At 36.9% G+C, this 20,915-nt stretch overlaps 1 protein-coding gene across 1 annotated transcript in view; it reads left to right on the top strand.

Moving 5' to 3' along the window:
* Positions 1–20,915, top strand: part of PIEZO2 (piezo type mechanosensitive ion channel component 2) — a 294,414-nt gene that overhangs the window by 81,306 nt on the left and 192,193 nt on the right. The window contains exon 3 of the mRNA XM_032707117.1: positions 20,306–20,431. Coding sequence (XP_032563008.1) covers positions 20,306–20,431 — 126 coding nt within the window. The remainder of the gene's footprint in view (positions 1–20,305; positions 20,432–20,915) is intronic.

Here is a 20,915-nt window from a genome sequence, read left to right as displayed (position 1 = left end):
GGTTTTGTCCCTGCATTCAGCTACTCACAAAGTGGGTGACAAAGGACAGATTTTCAGAGATGCTGTGCTTGAGCTCTTGGAAACAAGAGGTTAATTGGGAGCAACTGCCTGTTCTCACAAGCAGCACACACAAAAGTTATCCTTTCTTCTCTCCTGCTGCCCTCATGAGGGTCTCGATTGTTCCATTGCACTCCCCTGTTCCAGGGTGCTCTCCTGTCTGTTGTGGTCATGACGTGGAGGAGAGATTCAAAGTCCTGTTTCCTGCACAGCTTTCCTGCTGCTTATGTTTGCAGGAGTTTGTACATTTTTTTTAATAGCATAACTAGTTTCTACCTGATGGGAAAATAAGATAATTATAGATTTTGTATTTTCTAAATTAGTAGAATCAGTGGTAGAAGCTAGGCCATTTTTGCTCCTGGAGATGTTAGTTATTTTGCAAAGGGACCTGTCCAATTCGAAACCTGACCCTGGTTTCCAAGCTGTTCATGGTAGGGGCAGGTGCTTTGGTATTCTTCTAAGCAGTGACAATTTTAACCTCCTTTGGGGCTCAGTGCAAGGCTGTTAGGACTCTGAAAGGAAAGAGGTTGTTAAAGTTACGAATCTGCTGTTTACTTTTAAAGGTATTTTTGTAGTTAGTTTCTCACTTATCTGAATGCCCTGGACATTCATTTAAAGACAGGCTGACTGAAACGCTTTCTTGTAAATAAAACCAAACAAACCCTTAAAAAACTTTCACAAGAAGGGTTTTTTGTGAAAGTTTCCCCCTTTTAAAAATCCAATGGAATTCTGAGAAAAGGAGCATACAGAATGGTAATGAGACAGACATAAAATAGGGCATTCCATCTCCATTACAGAATTCATCCATCTTTCCTGAGCCATCTGGTAGCTAAAGATAAATCAGTTTTGTCAGTGGAAAAGCAACAATATTTTTAAGCCCATGTTGGATATTTGCAGAAGTCTTCCTTCTGCCAAATGTTGCCTTTATGTTACCAACAGAAAGTTGTACAGAGCCATTTCATTTATACTCGTGAATTGGAGGTGAGAAATGCAGTCTGTCTGGCATGTAGAATTTCGGCAGAAAATTGGGTATGTTTGCCTAATGCTTGTTTATGTAAAACAGAGCATTGATTCTTGGTCCTCTTTGAGGGCGTAGTAGAGTTTACTTCAATGGAGCAATGTTGATTCACACCAGCTCAAGCGTTCACCCTTCACATTTAGCTTTACAGTTCTTTTTTTCAATAACTGTGCCTGTTAATCTTAAATTAATATATTCAGGTCCTTCAGTGTAGTTTGACTGGCTGATTTCCTAATCCAGTGCCTTATGTTTCACTTACAGTATTCAAATTTTACAGAGCGTGGAGGTTTCCTCTTTCAGAAAGTAATAGATTTCAGTAAGAGAAAGAGCATTTGAGTTCTAGAAAATAAGATAGTGTTATGTCTCAGTCTTTTTGTATGGTTAAGCAAGCAACACTGAATGATGACTCAGAGTTTCCCTTAATTGTCTGTCATCTCTTCAAAATAATTTTGGATGGCAGACAACACCTGTTCTGGTTTTTAGACCTTTTAAGCATGTTACAAATTCCAGAATGTTTCCCTTCTCCATTCAATAGCCTGTAATTTCCAGGTTAAAAGCAGAGTCCTTCTAATTTATCATGCCATTTCTTCTGCATGACACATCTGTTTTTACCTTCCTTTTTTTTTTTTCTTTAAATACTGTGTTTTTATTCAGAACTTGTTTCTAGTACTTAATTCACATATCATAAAATGACTTAGAGTCCTTAACTACTGTTTGTTTTTTCCTTTTTACATTAATTCTGCTGGAATTTGGTGGGCGGAGGAGGTAAGCACACATACAGGTGCATTGGAAGTTTTTCCTCCTTGCCTTTGCAATCCTTGAACATGAAATACACTTCTGTAGTGAATGGCTGCATTCCTTGAATCTTTTCAAAGCCTTCTTTTGTAGACCCTCTTTAAACTGTAAACATCACTAATTTTTAACAGCACCTTGACAGATTACTAATATACCCTCTTAACATGCCTGTTACATTTGCACTAGACAGAGTCTTTCCTAAGACTCTTCTGTGCTTCCATAGACTTTGAGACTTGGGATTCCTTCTGAGTGCAGAAAGCCCTACAGTTATGGTAACACGTCAACCACTATGCTGTTTGTGATCAGACAGTATAGTAAGGATGTACTGAAGAATTATGTTTTTTTTAAACTTTTAATAATGCAGAATCTAAATGCTTTGGAGAGTAATCATCTGGGACCTTTTCTGATTACTGGAATCTTGTGTATATTTATTGTAGATGCTTGTGAAGACCTAGACATATATTTTCCTAAACACATTTTCATTAGAAAGAGGAGCAGTGATGCCTCAGTAGATGTCTCTGAAGGCTGCTAATCGTTTTCAGAAGTCAGAATTTGGCTTTGTGGATTGTTAGTCAGTATTAAATTTGAGGGTCTTTTGAATTATAGAATGACTGGAGTTGAAAGGGACCATAAAGATTGTCTAGTTCCTGGGACGAATGGTTATGCTAATCATGTAGCTGCCTGTTCCCTAACTGGCCTAGCAAGACTTTAGGAAATACTTAGGGTAATGGGAGTAATTGAGAGACAGGTTGTAGATGAAGATTACTGAATATTTTTCAAAATATGCAATAACTTCCTTCATATTCCTTTTCTTTGTCCAGATGTCAACTCTAGAAATTTCTAAGCTACCTGAGGACTCATGCATTCAAAGAAGAGTGTTATTAGAGCTCTACCCATAAATAAGTGTATCTGGCAAAGGAACTATGTGAAAGATCACTCTTGGGTCAAGAACTTTCTGAAGGAGTTTGGGGTGAGAAGATAGAATTCCAAGAGCAATTAGATGCTTAATACTGCCTAAGTGCCATTTTAGATGTCCAAATAAAAACACTGGCTCCTCAAAATCTATAACCAGCTGCCTGCTAAGCTCAAGTTTCTCAAATTCGTAATATGTGAGCTATCCCCATTTTGACTTGGCAAGGCTGAGTTGTCAGGTATCAGTGCCATAACCAAAGAAAGATTCAGATTCATGTCCCTTAGCCTGTGCTCCCTAAGGACAAAAGCTGGTAGGTTCAAAGACAATGAAAGCAGGTAGGTTAGTGGTTACGGCAGGGGAAAGTGAGGAGAGCTGTGATGGAGGACTGTGCGGTTCATCTGACCGTTGTGTAATGCCTGTTGGAGGTGAGCAGACCCCTAGGTCTGGGCAGGCTCAGCCAGCAGCCTCCGATGGTGGTACACTGGATAACGGGATGTGAATCCACTTAAGCAAGGCAAGAAGGTGAGGTTGAGTTGCCATTCAACATGAACAGAGAGTTGAGTGCTCTGATGTCCCAGAGAAGGTGCCTGAGCACTGTCAGTGGGTGGGAGGCCTTGCCCAAGAGCTCTTTCAGGAGGGATTGGTTAGTCATTCTCTTGTTGGGCACCCTATGAGCTTGTTTGTCCTCGAAGTAATGTGCTCCCTTTTTGTATATGATTTGACACCATTGTCTTACTATCAGCAGCAGTGGGGAGAAGCTAAAAATTGCTTGTCAGCACCCTGTCGTGTAACTGTGATCACTGAAACACTCATAAATAATTATTATGGAGAATTGAAGTGACTATATGAGATTGGTATTGTCAGTGCAATTCTCCCAGTCACCTACGCTTTCTTAAAGATCCCATGGAGTGTTGCTGGTTGAGGTGCATCACTGCTGTAACATCTTGCAACACAGCTGTAATTGTTGTCAGTATTCCTCGGAAAAGTATCTGTAGAGATCTTTGCATGTCTAAAAATGTCCAGAATACTGCAAATGGGAACTTTTTACCATATTCCTTAATCTGTTATGCTCTGTATGTTAGTGATTAGGTATTAAATCAGTCTAGGAAAGATATGTCAGGCAAACTGATACCTGTCTTGTACTAGATTTCTTTTTATTTAACTAAACAAAAGAAAATAGTAGCGTGAAGGTTAAGAGTTGTAGTAATTGCTTAAACCTTAAAAACATGAGTTCAAGATTAAACTTTAAAGGAGGCTCCTTTAGCTTCAGGACAGAGAAAAGTTAGGCCAAATGTTAATCATACCTAACGGAGATTGACTCAGCTGTAAATAAAATAACTAATGTACTTTGATCCAAGCCAAAGTTTGCTGTAATGACTTAAATATGTGGGATCATGTCTTGCTGATATGTTCACAGTAATTTAATTACAAGATGGCTAGGATATGCTACCATGAGTTGTCTACATAGAAATGTGTTCACATTTGAGCAGAGAAGGCTGTAAATAAAAATGCTAATTCCTTCTGGGAGCCTTTTAAAATGCTTTAAAAAAAATAAATAAAATTTACTTCTTTTCTGAAGATTCATTTTGCTTGTCTGGAAAGAGTACAGTTCTCTGTAGCTAAGGAACAGTTGACATACACAAGGAAACGTGGTATAATAATAAAGGAGAATACTCCTTCCCCCTCTGTCTGAGGAGAGCAGAAACAGAGAGAGCTGTTCAACTACTGTCATGGCAGGCTGTCTCACTCCCAGTATTTGTGTTGGGCATCAGCAGAGGGTCAGGGAGTAAAATATCCATATTGCACTGCTCAAAACTCAGCTTATGTTGACAGTGGAGCAGAGCCTAGCTTCCAGGGGAGGGCATGCGTGCCCCTCGAGGGATGCCGAGGCAGACCGGGCTGATCTGGTCCATCCTCTCCAGTGCTGGGCAGCTGGCAGGGGTTGTGTGTCTCCCTGCCAGAGCGCCTGGTGCAGTGTTTCTGCAATGAGGCCAAGGTGGAGTATTTTTTAGGTTTTAATACCCTAGCTTTTAGGTGTGGGACAACATGAACCTGAAGTCACGCAAATGTAACTGCACTCATGAGTGTGCTCAGACATACATTACAGAGAGAGAGCTATCCACTATATAGAGAGATCAAATGTTGCCGTGGTGGTGTATAAACACAAACATGGTTATTTTAGCACGTGTTTGCAAGGTTGCATCACTTACATGTGGCAAAAAGCCCTGAATATGCTCCAGGGTTTATCCCCAGCAAATGGCCCTGAAACCTTTGTAGCAGCACTTGCTGTCATCTATTACACAAACCCCACATTTGCATGAAATCAGCCAATTTAGTGCTTCTTTAAAGTGTCACTAACACTTCAGGTGTTACTTGTTAATGCTGTGTGTTGTTGCTGGTTTTTTCCCCAACATCGTTTCTCTTTCTGTGATTTTGTAACTTTCTGTGAAAAATTCCTAGTGAACTGTTATTTATTCAGGAGAACGTGTGCTGCAACAAAATCAGGCTTTTTTTTTCTTTTTTGTGAGAAAATGTCGATATTTGCCAATATGGAAATTCTTTGCCATGTGGAAAAAATATAAAGAAAATACCTAAGCTTTGGTAAGTTCAAACTAAATAGTTGTATTTTTGATTTTTTGAGCTGAACAGTGGCATTTCTTCCTTCCTGCCAAATGTTGTAAAAGTTCCTTTAGCAACTTGAATTTCAGCCTGAATTATTAAACATTGGCAATCAAAAATAGAATCAGACTTCCACTTTTGCGAACTTTGTGAACATCGCTTCATATTAAATATTTTTAGTATGTTGTAGACTAAGAAGAGGTCTGAATTTGTCTGACTGGAAAATAGCTTAGGCTACTGACTCTGTACTGAATACAGATATGTTTTATACCAGGAGGATATATGTGTAAAATTGGGGTTTTTTTGTTTGTTTGAACCATATTCCAGTGTTTTAGTTAGGATGCTGGACTATAACATCAAATACACATTTCTCCATTCATTAATAGTTAAGCACTTTTTGAATTCTAATAATCCTACAGAATTCACAGAAGTATGATTTTTTTCTGACACTTCACTCTGTTATACACTAAGTAACACATGATGTTGGAATCTGAATTGCTTCTTTGTAAAATATATAGTTCTACTTTAGTCTTAACAGACAAGGAGCAAAGTATTATGTATAATATTAGGCAAAATCTTTCCTTTCCCAATGTACAAAATATGCCATGCTGGAACTGTTGAAGGACAGGTGTTTGGTTATCAGACTGAATTTAGATGACAAAATGGATTTTGTTTACTGTTGCCTCTCAGCATACAAGTAAGACTATTAACTGTACTGTGAGCTGAGAAAAGATTGTCTACTTTACATCTATTTATGTGACCACTATATGTTGTGTTCTTTTGTATGGACCCATCAACTATGTGTATACATACATACTGCTAAATTGAATATGTCCATTCTTGTTTCCATAAAAATTTCAAAAGAAAGCTTTTTTTCTTATTTCATAACAATATTTTTGAGGTTGTTCAAAAATAAAACCAAACTATATACAAGTGAATGTGTTGTATATTTCAATTTCTTTCATATTGGAAAAGTTCTCATTCTCTCCTTATCATAAAAATTGTATTAATATATTTCAGGAAAAAAATATTTTTTTCAGTATATTTATAACAATAATAGTGATAATGAGATTATGCTAACTGCAAATTAGGCACTACACTATTTCAGTGATGTCAGGGACTTGGAGGACATTCAGAAGTTATGTAGCCAAATAAGAGTTTTCTTCTTGTCTTCCACACTTGAATCTCCATGTATGACAGATAAAAAATAATTCTTTGATTGTTTTTTCTTGGAATTGCAGAGATAGGAGAGATATGTATTATGTGCACCCAAGCTTAGGCTGCCAGGGACTTTTGAAGACTGAAACCTCTAGTGCCCTTCAACATTCAACAAAGGGCACAAAGTGCAGGATTACGGGGACCCTTTGGACATTTGGCAGCTTTGAACTGATATTTTATGGTGTCGTAATATCTCTGACTCTTGTATATATAACCTTCTGGGTGATTAAAAACACTTAAGTTGTCTTTAAAGGTATACTTAGCTTCTCTTCCTGCATAATCTTGGAGAATGGTAGAGATACATTTTCTGGTCATTTCTCCAAAACAAGACTTGTAACTCACACTCCATGACAAAGAACTGAAACTAGTTTTACTAGTTGTAAAAAGCACAGGAATACCTTCACTCTTCATATTCTCCATAATCTCCACACTTTATACCTTTCAATATTCCCTTTATTGGTTTGGGAGTTTTGTTTGTTTGTTTTGTTGTTGCTGTTTTGTCTGCAAAGGCAACATCATTAACAATCTGAAAATCCAGGCCGTGAAAACAGCAAGCTACTCTGTTGCACTTCCTTTCTTTGCTGAATGCTGAAACTATACCCTTTGAAGCATGGCAGTACATATATTCCAATCCATCATTTTACGTACCATTTCCAGTTGCACACTTAGATTTCCTACCACAGGGAAGAGTATTTAAAATTGCTCCAGCAGCAACCCTTTCTAAAAAGCATCTAAAAAAGAAGTGTAGATAGCACAATTCTCCATTCCAGCCCCTAGTGCCTCTTGCGAGAGTTGTCTGAGGTTGTTGTCCCATCAGCCCTACTGTTGTCCAGCGAATGATTCCAAATCCTTCTACCAGAAAGGCAGATGTGTGAGAAATCCCAGCTGAATTGCAGCAATGTCTCATATACCACTGCAGAGGCCTCTTGGATCCTGAGACACTGCTTGGACAACAATTGAACTACATGTGTGCAGAGCACAGATGCCAAGTTCAGCTTCAGTGTTGAAGCAGTTTTACTACTTTTGGCTGCTGGATTCCCATAATTTTTGCTGTACGTGAAAGAATGAAACTACTGATCCTTTTATGTCTACCCCAGAGGACAAAATGCCAGATATAGAAGATCTAGTTGGACGTGAGCATTACTTAGCCGATGTCTTGCAGTGAATGCTTGGTAATTGGTTATTTTTAATGAAGAAATATAACTATTTTGAAAAACCTTGATAAAATCCCACAGGGCTAAAGTACTTCGTGTACTTTCCTTTGGGTAGTTTTCAGTGTGTGTATGAAATAAGCTGGTCTATGAGAAACTTGATTCATTGTTAGGCCTGTGGTCTTACTATAGGTTCCAGGCATTAGAATGGATAAATTGTGTTTTGACAAAATTTGTTTATTCAGAAGCAGCTAGATAAAGCTTACAATCTTTGAAAGTGTGTAATGTGACAACAGAATTTTGAAGGGTATTTCCTGTAGTGAAGATTGTTGGAATTTCGAAATAAATATCACATGTTTAAAAGGGCACACATCTGGTAACCTTTATACATTCAACTGCATCTCTGAGGAAAAAAAAAATGGTGATCCCTTTAGTCAGTGAATGCAGTGGTTGCCTTTTACCCCACTTGTGTTCTTGTGGGACAAGTGCATATCAAGGTAAAGTTTAAAAGAAAAATAATCACACATAAAACAGTGGTCATTGAGCTGACATTGGCTCTTAGGAGTGCAGCTGAAGGCTTGTGACACAGGCATCTGTGGAATCATTAGTTCAGAGCCTCAGCAGATGTTGAGAAAATAGATGTGAACGTAAAGGAATAAAATGGAGAATGAAATGGAACATTGTACTGCTGTATAAAGCCATAATGTGTCTGTATTTTGTAGTGGTAGTGCCACCCTACCCTAAAGGGAATGTAGTAGAATTGCAAAAGAGTTCACAGAAGGCTGACAGTGATAACTAAAGCATCTGAGAAACAGAGAAGTGTGATGGAGCTCCAGCTGAGAGAAGATGCAAGTGGAAGACTATATGATTGAGAGGTACAAAATGATGAGTGATGAGGAAAGGATGGATAGTGATCAATTATTCTTCTTCTCATAATGTGAGAACTGGGACCAATCAAAAAGATGTTGTTGATACAGTGAGCCATTGACCTGTGGCAATACACATATGTATGCTGAAAATTCACATGGCTGAGAATAGTGCTGGGAAATTTCACAAAGGAGAAATTTACCAAATTGGTCTGGTTCCAGCAATCTGAAAAAGATTAGAGACTTGGAGGGAGTATTAATCTTCTTGTTTGCTTCCCCTAGACAACTGTTTACGGCTGCTACTGATGAGAATGGTCTTTTGATTTGTACAAGTGTAGATACAGACATTCTTAGCTTCTTTAATGTTCACAGTTTCTAGTATTTTAACAGTGTGCTGTAGGATAATGGATACTCCACATTATTAGTCAGTTCCACTGTTGGTTTGTTGTTTTTTTTCCTGTTGACATGTCAGTCTTTTTAGTTTCCTTCTCATGAGCTTTCATGTCCTCAGAAAATGATTTTTTTCCACCTGCTTAAAAATAATTCTGAAAAGTCAAAGGGAAATATTCTTCCTTCTAGTCTTGGGCTTGTTAAATTGTGATAATTTAAAAAGTCAGTAAATTTATTCCTGCAAGATTTGTGTTTTAATGCACAACCCTTTATCTTTCCTTACCTGTATTCATAGTATCAACTACTCATATTTTTCACAAAAGCAGTTTAAGATTTCAGAATGTTGTTACCTGGTATGGATTTTATCTTTTAGCCTTCAAATGTGTGGACTGTTGCCACCAAATGCCTGGGCCACAGTAGCAACCATCCCAGGAAGGAAGAGAATCACTGTTCTTTTATTATCCAATTGTACACTTAGCTGAAAGACAGCTTCCTATCACGTGCTTGGCTTTCTATAATGTTGTCCACCTCTTTCCATTATGTGAAACATAGTAGTTGGGTGAAAAATTAACTGTTTGATTCTCTCTGCTATTGTTGTCCAAAAAATATAATAGGTATTTTCATACTGAAATGTGATGGTTCATCTATGGTTTTGACCTGTAAGCTTATCAGGGAAACTTTATAGTAAACATTTTGGAGTTGAATATAAAGGAATTTTTGTGCAAAATTCCTTTGTCTGATTTACCTGTAACATGATAGGCAATATTAAAACTATGTTTTTACATACAGAAAGATGAAGAAGGGAGAAATGTTGTGTATGCATACATGGAGTTGATATAATAGTGAAAATACAGATGTAGTTGATGTTCTCTGCTTGGTTTGCAGGATGTTCCAATGAATGACTTTTGCATACCATTTGAAAAAAAAACACTGGTGATGTCTTTAGAAGTTCAACATTCAGAGCACTACTCTTCCTTAGTGTAAACCTTTTATGAAACATTGAACAATGCTGTGATTTCTTCTCCTGAAGAAATCTAGTGTTTCTGTAAGCGTAGGTGAGTTCCTTTTGGTCCAGATTTTATGTATCTTTATAGACTACTGTCATGTTTTAACCCTGGTAGTCAGCTAGGCCCAACACAGCCACTCACTCTCTTCCCCATAGTGGCATGGGGGAGAAAGAAGAGTAAAAGTGAGAAAACTTGTGGGTTGAGATAAAGACAGTTTCAAAGGTAAAGCAAAAGATACACACACAAGCAAAGCAAAACAAGGTATTCATTCACCTCTTCCCATGGCCAGGCAGGTGTTCAGTCACCTTCAGGAAAGCAGGGCTCCATCACATGTAACTGTGACGTGAGCAGAAACACCATAACTCCAAACATCCTCTCTTCCTTTTACCCCGGCTCCATATGCTGAGCATGACACCATGTGGTATGGAATGTCCCTTTGGTAAGTTGGGGTCAGCTGTCACAGCGGTGTCACCTCCCAACTCCTTGTGAACTCCCAGTCTCCTCGCTGGTGGGATGGGATTAGAAGTAGAAAAGGCCTTGACTCTGTGTAAGCACTGCTCACCGATATTGAAAACATCCTTGTGTTATCTACACTGTTTTCAGCACAAATCCAAAACCTGTGCCATCTACTATGAAGAAAACTGACTATACCAGCCAAAAGCAGTACATCTAGATCCATTTGTTTACACACATAATATGAGTACTAGGCAGAATGTAACAAAAAATATTAATTCTGTCATCATTATGGGGGAAAAAAGTATTTTTGTTCTGAACCCATTGCAACTGGACTGGAAGACAAATCAAAAGTTACCATCAGCCAAAACTGGTATGTTCCAAGATGGCATATCCTCCATTTCCATGACAGATTATTTCCTGTAAATCCTTTGACAGAAGTTTGTTCTTCTGAAATACTTGCCAGAAGTTTATTGAAAACTAAGTTTCCTGCATCATCTAAAATATCCTTCTAAAATTTCCTCTTGTTTCCATTAAGATTTCAAAGATCCGATGGGCATGACCATTTTCTATGGTAACTACCTGGACATCTCAGCATATGGTTCTTACCTGACTGTCTAATTCTCATCTGTGTTATAGTTTTTACCAATTTGCCAAGCATGGAAGTCAAATTTATTGGTTTGTTCTTCTTTTACTTCCTATAACCTATTTCTCTACAGAATTTTACAGAATATGCAACATAGACTCTTGGGAAGTTGGTATTTTAATTTCCTTAGAAAACCACCTGATTTCAGTGAAAGGATGCTACTAATGTTTATAGAAAGCTCTCTGGTCCTCTTCCATCTGCCCTCTGGAACATGTGTTTTGAAAGTGATATTATTTTTTTCAGAGAGAAGTATGGCCATGTGGCATATGGGTATCACAGTATGTTCTTCAAACACCAGGAAACTTTTAGAACAAAATTATTTCCACAAGTAATTTGCTTTTCCATCTTGTCTTTCTACTTCCCTTAAGCACTTCTGGTAAAGGGAGGGAATGAAACTATGCCCTTGTATATCTTACTTCAGCTCTGTGTTGGCAGGAGGGCTTAACATTTTTGAAATGCAAAGTTGAAGTTGAAATGCTAATGCATTTTGGCTCAGGGGCTCTTCAACTGGGTCATGAGCTGCTTTATGTTGTGCTAGTGATACTGGTGCAAACTCTTTGAAAAGAGGTTAAACTCTTCGCATCACCTCTGTCTGAGCTGAAGCAGCCTCTAGAACTTCTGGGAAAAGTTTTACCAAAGGTAGAAATTCATACCACAGCTTCTACTGCGAGTTCAGTACACGTACTTATGCACACTTACTCCCTTGTGAAAACATCATGGTGCAGGGTTTGGTTTTGCCATAGCTGTATTAGTCCTATTTACATAGTCTTTTAGCCTTCCTCTCTCGCTCTGCCCTGCATCACATTTGTTTACTGCTTGTGAACACATGTGGATAAGTATTCAAGGGAGAAAATTATTCACCTCCTAGTAAGTAAAGATTTTTTGAAAATGTGGTTCAGCACTAGCACACGACCTGCTCTCATCTCCCATTACTTGGGAGTTTCTTGAACTCTCTGTTATTGAAGGAATTAGTACTGGATAGTTACCTGCTCTTTACGACTGTGACGGAAATGAAGAAAGTAAGTTGCAAGCACTGCTTCTAACAGACAATAATGACTGAATTAATTTGAATTAAAAATAAATATTATCTTTTAGTGACAAACATGGAGAGCCTGTCTCCTCAAGGGAAGTAAATGTAACTCTGTATTAACAGCCTCAAACCCTCTTGTAAAAGAGCAGTTCTGGCTTAAAATTGCTCAGTATCTAGTAAAATAAAATATGCACTAGTATCTGAGATGATGTTTATTTCCTGTGTTTAGCTTGGTACAGCCACCTGTCAAATTATGAAGCAGACATCAAGTAGCTGTTTTTTGCTTTGAAAGCTTATGAGTATTATCTGGAAAAAAAGTGAGCAGTTGAGTTCTGAGTCTTGTCTGACAAAATATTTTGTTAACAAAATGGGTAAATTGCCTGTGTAAACTTGCAAGTCAGAGATTATGACTAGCTTGAACGATGGCATTGTCTATTGATGCAGAGGATATAGTTCAGTTTTAGTAGTATTCTGGGCATAAAAACTTCTAGGAAAAACAGGAAATCCTGCAAGAAGCTGGAGTAAGGAGATATTTTTTATGCTATGCAGCACTTTTTATGTTTTCATTTCTAAATAATTTTTTTTTAATTACACATAGAATTTTTCACTGTGTTTACCCAAGTCTGGTTGGCACTCCTGCAAAGTAAGGGTCTATCTCTAGACTGACTTTTTTTCCTTCCTAGAGTGCTGTAGTATTTTAAAAAGAGAGTGAAGCAGAAAGAGAAATATAAGGAAATAAATAAGTGTATAAAAGAGTATAAATGAATGTGCATTTTTTTGTGCAGTTACACAGCCTGGAACAATGTATCTTACTCTGCTTTTAAAAGTAATATATAATTTTCAGGTAATGACATATCTTGTGACAAACTGTTACAAATTCTCATTGGTCTATCATCTGAGAGATAATATAATTTGAAATGCAAAGGAATACGTTATAATACAAAGAGTTGCTTGAAATTAAGGAATTATGGCTTTTTTGTAAATGTTTTGGAAAGTTTTTCTATTGATCACAGTTGTGGATTGTGACATCTGACTACTACACATGGGAATAGGTGACACATTCAGGAAAACATGGACAAAATTTCAAATATTGGGAAATTTTTCTCGAAATTCTGAATCTAAAACTGATATGTTCTGGCTTTCAATGTGGCTCCTTAAGCACAGAGATTTAAACATAACTAAAAATAATAGCACGAAGTCTTGAGCTGTTGTTTGTGGATACACATTTTCAGGTTTGGGCCTGGGTAGGTACAGAACAGACCATGGAATTAGTAATTGCTCTCTATTTTTGTCTTGCTGCTGGAAATCCAGTGAGTAAACCAAGTGGTTTTGCATTTTTGCAGTGATGATGTCTGTCCACTTTTAAGGCTTTAGTAAGCTCAGATCCTCTGAATAGAAGATGATTTTGAAATACAAGATACTCTTTGGGGGGAAAAATATTAATGCATTTTCTATTAAGCTAAATATAGATGTACTGATGAATATGCTTACTGTGCAGTAGAAGGGTGGCAGCATTTTAACCATTAAAATAATTCCTGGCAGTATGATTTAAACATTATCTTTTTTGAGTCTACTTAAGATGTTCATGTAAGATTTAGTGAATAGGAGCTGATATGCAGTTACTTTACTTGGCGGATCAATGCCTTGACATTGCACAATATACAGTGTACAAGGCACACCATTATCAAATTTTATTCTTAGAATACTCCTTACAAATAATTGCCTTCCTCTATCCCTTGTTCATAGCTTTGTCCCATTATGTTTCAGCACTCAAGAGGCCAAACCTCTTAGCATAGCTATACTGTGCACATAGAACTATGGATATTTTACATCTAGGAAAGGTTGTTTCATAGTACGTATAACTGGCACTAGCAAATATTTAGCATTGATCTCACAGAACGTGAAACTGGAGGGCACTCTCTCTCTGCACCTCCAAAAGTGCATGGGGAAGAGAGTCATTGAAAACAATTAGGTTATACCTACCCTCCCCATTTGGACATAATTACACATTGTATCTGTAAGGAGAAAAAGAGAAAATTAGCCTCTGCAGAGCATTGATTTGAACAATGTATGGTGTAGAAGTATCTGAAGAGATTTGACTTCCGCTGATTTGCAGGCTGTGTGCTTTAAGATTGGTCACATCAAGTATTAATACCCTAGCAGTGAAGAAGTCAGCCTTATTTTATGAACCTTTTATGCGTCACTGAAAGCTCTTCAGTCCCTGTGCATGTGCTCAAAGATATGCATGTGTTTAAGTGCTTTCTTGGACAGAGCTAAATTGCTTTGTGCCTTTCCGACGTAACCCTGTAGTCGTCTGGAAATCTCAACTGAATTTAGAACTCATTTGAGTCCTTTCTTCATCTTCCATGGTCATCAGGACCTGTCCTGCTGAGTTAAGTGTCCATTAGTGTACAATAGTACTGATGAATAAAGGAAAGGGGACTGGCCCGTATTCTTCAGTGTTGCTGAATGCCCACACTGAAATACGAAGTTTTCCTGTCAAATGGAAGAGGGACATATCAGTGTTTATTTCATGCTTATAAACTTTCCACTGAGTGAGTATATGTCTAAGTGTGTAAATCTACATTTAACACTTGTGGCCAAAGTGGCTGATGTTTATAGTGGACTCAGTGATGATGTTTTTCTGATTATCGTCTGGAACCAACTCTATCACCTCTGAACCTTTGGCTAAAACCAGCTTGGAACTCTTTTCTTGCATTTATGTCAGTAAGTTATGTCAGTTAACGTTAGTTGCCATATCTTGAGGCACTTAAAACAGAGCTGACCAAAGGTAGGATTTCTTTTATATGGGAAATTCTGTTTCCTTTTTTTTTTTCTTTCTTTGCAGATCAGATGACTCTCAAACTTCCAGATTTTTATGAAGGACGTGTATTTTTAATTAATTTTTTTCTTAACTTCCCATCCCAAGGTGCCCCAAGCTACAGTACAGGTTATGTTGACAGACTCCTATTTGGAGCCATGGAGCAAGAGATTAAGGTCTCTGGACCCTGATGGAATGTCAGGAAGTTAAGATTTTAAAATTCTAGCTAAAACAAATTCTGTGGGACTGACTCATTCTGTGCTGCAGAAGTTTATTGCAACCAAGCCTTGCCCGCAGAGCTCTTTACTTTTATGTTTGTCACTTACTGATGAAGAGATTTATTAAAAAACAAAATCCTCAATGGCTGTAATAGAGTATCTTTATTAACTGAAGTGACACTAGTTCAGGAGATAAATGCACATTAATATTTATCACTCACTGTATGCTATCAAAGGTTATGTGAAAAATGACTTGTGCTTTGGTATTTCATCTACTGTGATCTGAATAAAAAGTGATGTGTAAAAAAATTCCCAAGCATAACTATTGAAGAAGAGTATTGCAGCTGTTTGGAGTACAGTATTAGGCTAAAAGAGATGTTAGAATTGTCCCAAACCCAACTTATGTCAGAAAATACAACCTTAAGGTTACATTTTAAAAAAATCCCTGTGCAAACTAATAAAAGCTTTGAATAAGACATCCAAAAACTTAAATCTTTAGGTGAAGTCATTCAGCATACATGTGATGGTGATGATGGAATTACACTGTTGGAATATTAAACAGTCTTCAGTTAATTTTTAGAAATTATTTTCCTCCTCAAGTTTCCCTTTCCTGATATCATTGTGATTTGTGATATGCAGAATGGATACCACTCTCTGAATTTATCACCTTTGCATATAGATGCTTGGTACTACTTATTAAAAAATCAGGATAAATGGTTAGCAGTATTATTAACTTTGCTGGAGACAAAATTAATTTAATTATGCATCATAAATAGATCCAAATGAGAAAAAAAGTAGTGTGGAATGAAAATGCACCTTGCAAGCAACTGAAGATTTGCTATGGTATGGTATGGTATGATCTTTGTAACAGACCAAGGCTCATGGTCAGATTATATTGTAAGAGCTAATATATTTGATTTTAAAGCAGGTCTCAGTGACAATTGGCCATTCAGTTATTCCATGTCCTGTTAGCACATCCTTTTGGTAAAAGCTCTGAGGAAGTTCCAAGTGTACAAAAAAATTAAATTCTGTCATACTCTTGCTGTTTTAGGGAAAGGAGTAGCAGAAAAGATCACAGGACTGCTTCTCCAATCATGAATATACTGGTTTTCATCTTTTCATCATTGATGGAAATGATGTGAGCAGCAGGCTCCACCTTTGTGTACAGTCATGATGTAGGCAGTCAAGAGGTGCATGTGTGCGTTGGAGACAGCAGTCCTACAAAACACATTAAAATAGTTAGTGGTACTGAGGTTTCATGCCTGTGGCTGGGGGGTACATGCCATTACTAATCTGGCTCTTGGCTGGATTACCTTTGAAAAATAAGAAATGGATTCCTCTGCCACATGTGAAAAGCTTTTGGCCTTCTTGAGACTGGTTTAATGTTGCACCTGAGCTGAAGAGAAAGAGGGTAATGAAGCATTTGCATCCTGTCTGGCTTTCTGCAGACTTGATCAGAGGGGAGAAAGCCCTTTACCAGGAGTTTTCTGAAGGGACAAAGAGGCTGGAGTAACCTCCCTGTGTGTTTCTGAGACATGAGTATATTTCTAAAGCTGCATGCCAGGTTTTGGTCCCACTGGTGCCATTAGGAATGACACCTGAAGTGGCACCTGAAAGCAAACCCACTTTTCGTAGTCCTTCGGGCCAGTTCTGAGACAAATCTTCTCTGTCTTTTCCATCCTCCACGTTTTGCTGGAGCTAGTGGTGGAGTAAAATCAGAACCAAGCATTCAAGCTGCAAACTGAGGTGTTTTGCCATGAGATTTTTCTTATTTTAGTCTTGATGGGCATAGACAAGTCTATACATCTAAGACAGAAATTAAGGAATCAGTATATTGTGACTTTTGATGTTGGCTGGGGCAATGATCTCTTGCACATCTTTTCTATCTGCGCAGGTTTCTGAACAATATATATTTCCTTCTCTATGTGACAGTCAGCTTCCATTCACGTCCCCAGGGACTTTCATGTTAGGGCAACTGAACAGTTAAGGTATGTTTTAGCAAGTGAATTGTAACATTATAAGTTAAAATTTTGTAAGTTACAAAAAGAATTTAACATTGTGACTGAATTAGAATAAACACAAATTAAAGAAGCATGACAAAAATCGCTCTTCCTCATCATAAAAAGCTCTGGTTTTTTTTCAGGAGTTTAATTTTAGCTCTCTGTTTTCTCACTCTCTCAGTTCTGTATGCATACAGGTAATTTTTAATTTGTGTCATTTAGAACTAAGTTTACAGGAGAAAGAGAAAAATGTAAGTAAAAATATAGTCTTTTATCCAAATCCTGAAACTCATCTCTTATCCAAATCAGTCACTTCTTCCTTGGCATAAATTATGTATCCACTTCACCAAATTTAGCACTCCCATTTCTCCCAGGTTGCTGATAACTCTCCAAAACTTAGTATTTCTTACTTTTCTTCAGATACTTTATGTGTCTACTTTCTGCTGGCACAGATGAATGTGAGGCAGGTGTAAAGGGCTCTTGGTCAGTAGGATCTGGTGGTGATCCTGTCCCACGAAGGGAATAGCCACGAAGGGAATAGCCCTTGAGGAATGCTGTAACCTGCACTGAACATAACTAGCTGCCCTTCCAGCTGTGTGTTTACCCTACCATATTTACCAGTAAACCGAGAGACTATTTATTATGATGAGTATTTATAGTCTTTTAAAATTTTCCCTACTTTATGAAGGAGATCTTTTTTCAACATTTCAGTATTTCAAGAAATACATTTTCAGCATTTCCTACATTTCTTAAAAGGAGTACAATTGCAAAAGTTAAGGCTTTTTTAAAGAAATGCTTTTTTCAATCCAAATTCAAATGTGTTTGTTTTCAAATTTAAAAAAATTAAGTCTAAAACTGAAATATATTTTGGGGAGGTATGACAATTGAAATACTGAAAGATGTACCCAAGGTTTTCAGAAGTTTTATTTCTTCATGTGGAAGCACGAAGTTTGGGAATTGAATGTGCATTGACTAACTATTGCAGTTTTTCTCCTTTGAACACTGACTCAGGGAATTCTATCAAAAAATTCAAATCCACCTCTGTATGAAAAATTCAGTGCTTGATATCTATCAAATTGTTAATTCCTGAGCACTGAGGAGAATTTGTGACTCAGAACTTCATAAGTCGCCAAACTTACTTTAAGATCTGTACATTTTTGACACAGATGTTAAGACCATGAAATTTGTGTTCTCAAACTGTTTGTCCTCAGCTTTGAGATAGGTAATTTTTTAGTTCAGTTGTGTTCTGAACATACATCTCTTGTAATACCATGAGCATGGGATCTAGTAATGAAGGAGCAAACCATCAAATATTGAAATATGCAAAAAATTGTAAAATATAGCAGTCCTTGGATTGCATTAGATATGACATCATGTCTGACATATTATTTAATAACATGTAGCTTGTCATATATTCATTCTTCTAATGTTTTTGATAATATGACCTATTTAGTTATTTATGCTTTTACATGACTTAGAAATTGTCCTAAGCCAGGACACTAAGCCAGCTTCTGCAGAAAAAGAACAAAAAATTACCCAAAGAATTTAATATCCAGTCTTTTTAGTGTAATGCTCAGCCACCCAGGTTGTCTTCTTTCTGTGTGGACTCTGGTGATTAGTGAATAGGTCATACAAGACACATATCTACTGAATGTATCTTCCTTTTCAGATTGCAGAAACTCATGGGCTCATTCTTACCATTTTTAATTTTGTTTGATCTGTTTACTCTATTAAAAAAAGGGAAGTTTATTAAAGGTATTTGGTATTCAAAATTTGCAGTCAAGATAGTGATCATATAATAAAAGTTTTGAGTCTGATGGAATGAGATAGTCTACAACTTTCTGAAATTGTTGAATTGTGTTTATCTGATTCTTTGCTTTATAAACTACCCTTCAGGCCATTGAAGACATGCTTGAACTATAACAAATATAAAGCAAGAAGCTGATTTATTGGCTAGATACAGAATGTGAACCATCTTGTTCTTTCTAGTAGTTGCTCATATCAGACACTTGCAAAATAAGTATGAAGAAAACAGGCTTCGTTTAAAGTGGACATTTCACAGGTATACTCTGCTAGTTTTACCTTCCAAAACCCTAACTTTACTTATAGCCTTGGGTAAGAATTCCAACACTGCTGGTTTTTAATCCATAAATTAAAAAATTACCCTTAAATGTACAAAGCGGGTGCTGTAAAATCTAGTATAAAATACTTCGGAGATAGACTTTTTACTGCAGATAGGTTAGGTAGGGTGATATTTAATGTTGTCTTTTATCAGCAATTCAACTTTGTCTTGAAGATGCATATTTCCTGAAATACTAATAATTTATTTATTCATACCTTGCAAGTTTGGCTGCCTATGATTAAGCTGAGTGTTTCCTAGAGGATTTATAAGGCATTTCTAAATCTTCATCAAACATTTTCTATTAGCTCTTGAATATATATCCAACAAATCATAGAGAAACTATGACCAAATGTGTCTGGCACAGGATTCTTCAGTGTATACTGAAAATTATTTTCAAAACTTCTGAAGGAAGATAAAGAGGGCAGTCGGCACAAAGCAAAGCATTCAATGAAAATATGTCTATACTCCTGAGCCAAACTGAGGTTTGTGTGTTGTTAATCCCCCTCCTATGTAATTTGTTTTGTAAAGTGTAATTAGATTAACAGATTTTATTTTCTCAAAAGTAGAAGTATCATTCGTATTTTGTCTTCGTACCAGGTAATGTGGTGATAAACATTATGATGTTGTTAATATTATTGAGCTAAAATTGCTGTCTGGACACTTGAGAAACTTCCTTTTTTTGATTAAAAAAACCCCCAAAATATTGGTAACAGCAGTCATTGCTGTTTGTGATTAAAGTGTACTCAAAGACACTATTGGTAATAGCAGTCATTGCTGTTTGTGAGTAAAGTATACTCAAAACCACTATAATTTAAGTATGACTTCTGCTATAATTTTGACCATGAGGGACAATCATGATTAATGTAGAACTGACTTGTAGAAATATGCTTCGTCAAGATGTTTTTACTGGTTTTAAACTGAAAACCTTTAAGTAATGTTTGGAAATTCACCAATTATATGTATGTATACTTTATCTTTTAGGGCATACAGGACGATTATTAAAATCTCTGTGCTTCACCAGTCTATCATTTCTGCTGCTGCACATCATCTTTCAGATTACAATAAACAGTCTCGAAGCTGGAAAAACTATTGAACCTGGTTTTAACTGTGAGTAAAACATTTTAGTTTTTATTAGCATTTTAAACATCCAAATGCTTCAGTGGTTTGAAAGGTGAAGGGTTGATGAGAAGGCACTTAGCAGTGTGCTCCTGTGGGTTTGCAGCTTGCTTCTGTTATCCAGCTTTTTACCTTAGGAGTTACTGTCAGTAGGGCAAGAAGACTAGATGGGTTTAAGAAACAACAGAAATGTATATGTAACTATGATATATATATATATATATATATATATATATATATATATATATATATATATATATAACTATTTTGTCCCCACCAGAGATGCAGTTTCCTTAAGTTTACCACTGACTATTGCATATCTTTATTTTTTAGGCTTACTCAAAATCACCTCAGAACCTGAGGTACCTACATATTTGTGTTATTAGATCATAATCCAGTGGGCTAAGAGTAAAATGTGATATAGTAATGAAACCCCCTCTATCCATGTATTATGCCTCTCTCTGGCATAACTCTC

This window comes from Chiroxiphia lanceolata, chromosome 1 (genome assembly GCF_009829145.1).
Source record: "Chiroxiphia lanceolata isolate bChiLan1 chromosome 1, bChiLan1.pri, whole genome shotgun sequence".
In the NCBI taxonomy this organism is placed as follows: Eukaryota; Metazoa; Chordata; class Aves; order Passeriformes; family Pipridae; genus Chiroxiphia; species Chiroxiphia lanceolata.
Note: the sequence above shows the minus strand (reverse complement) of the source record. Positions and strands in the feature narration are given on the sequence as shown.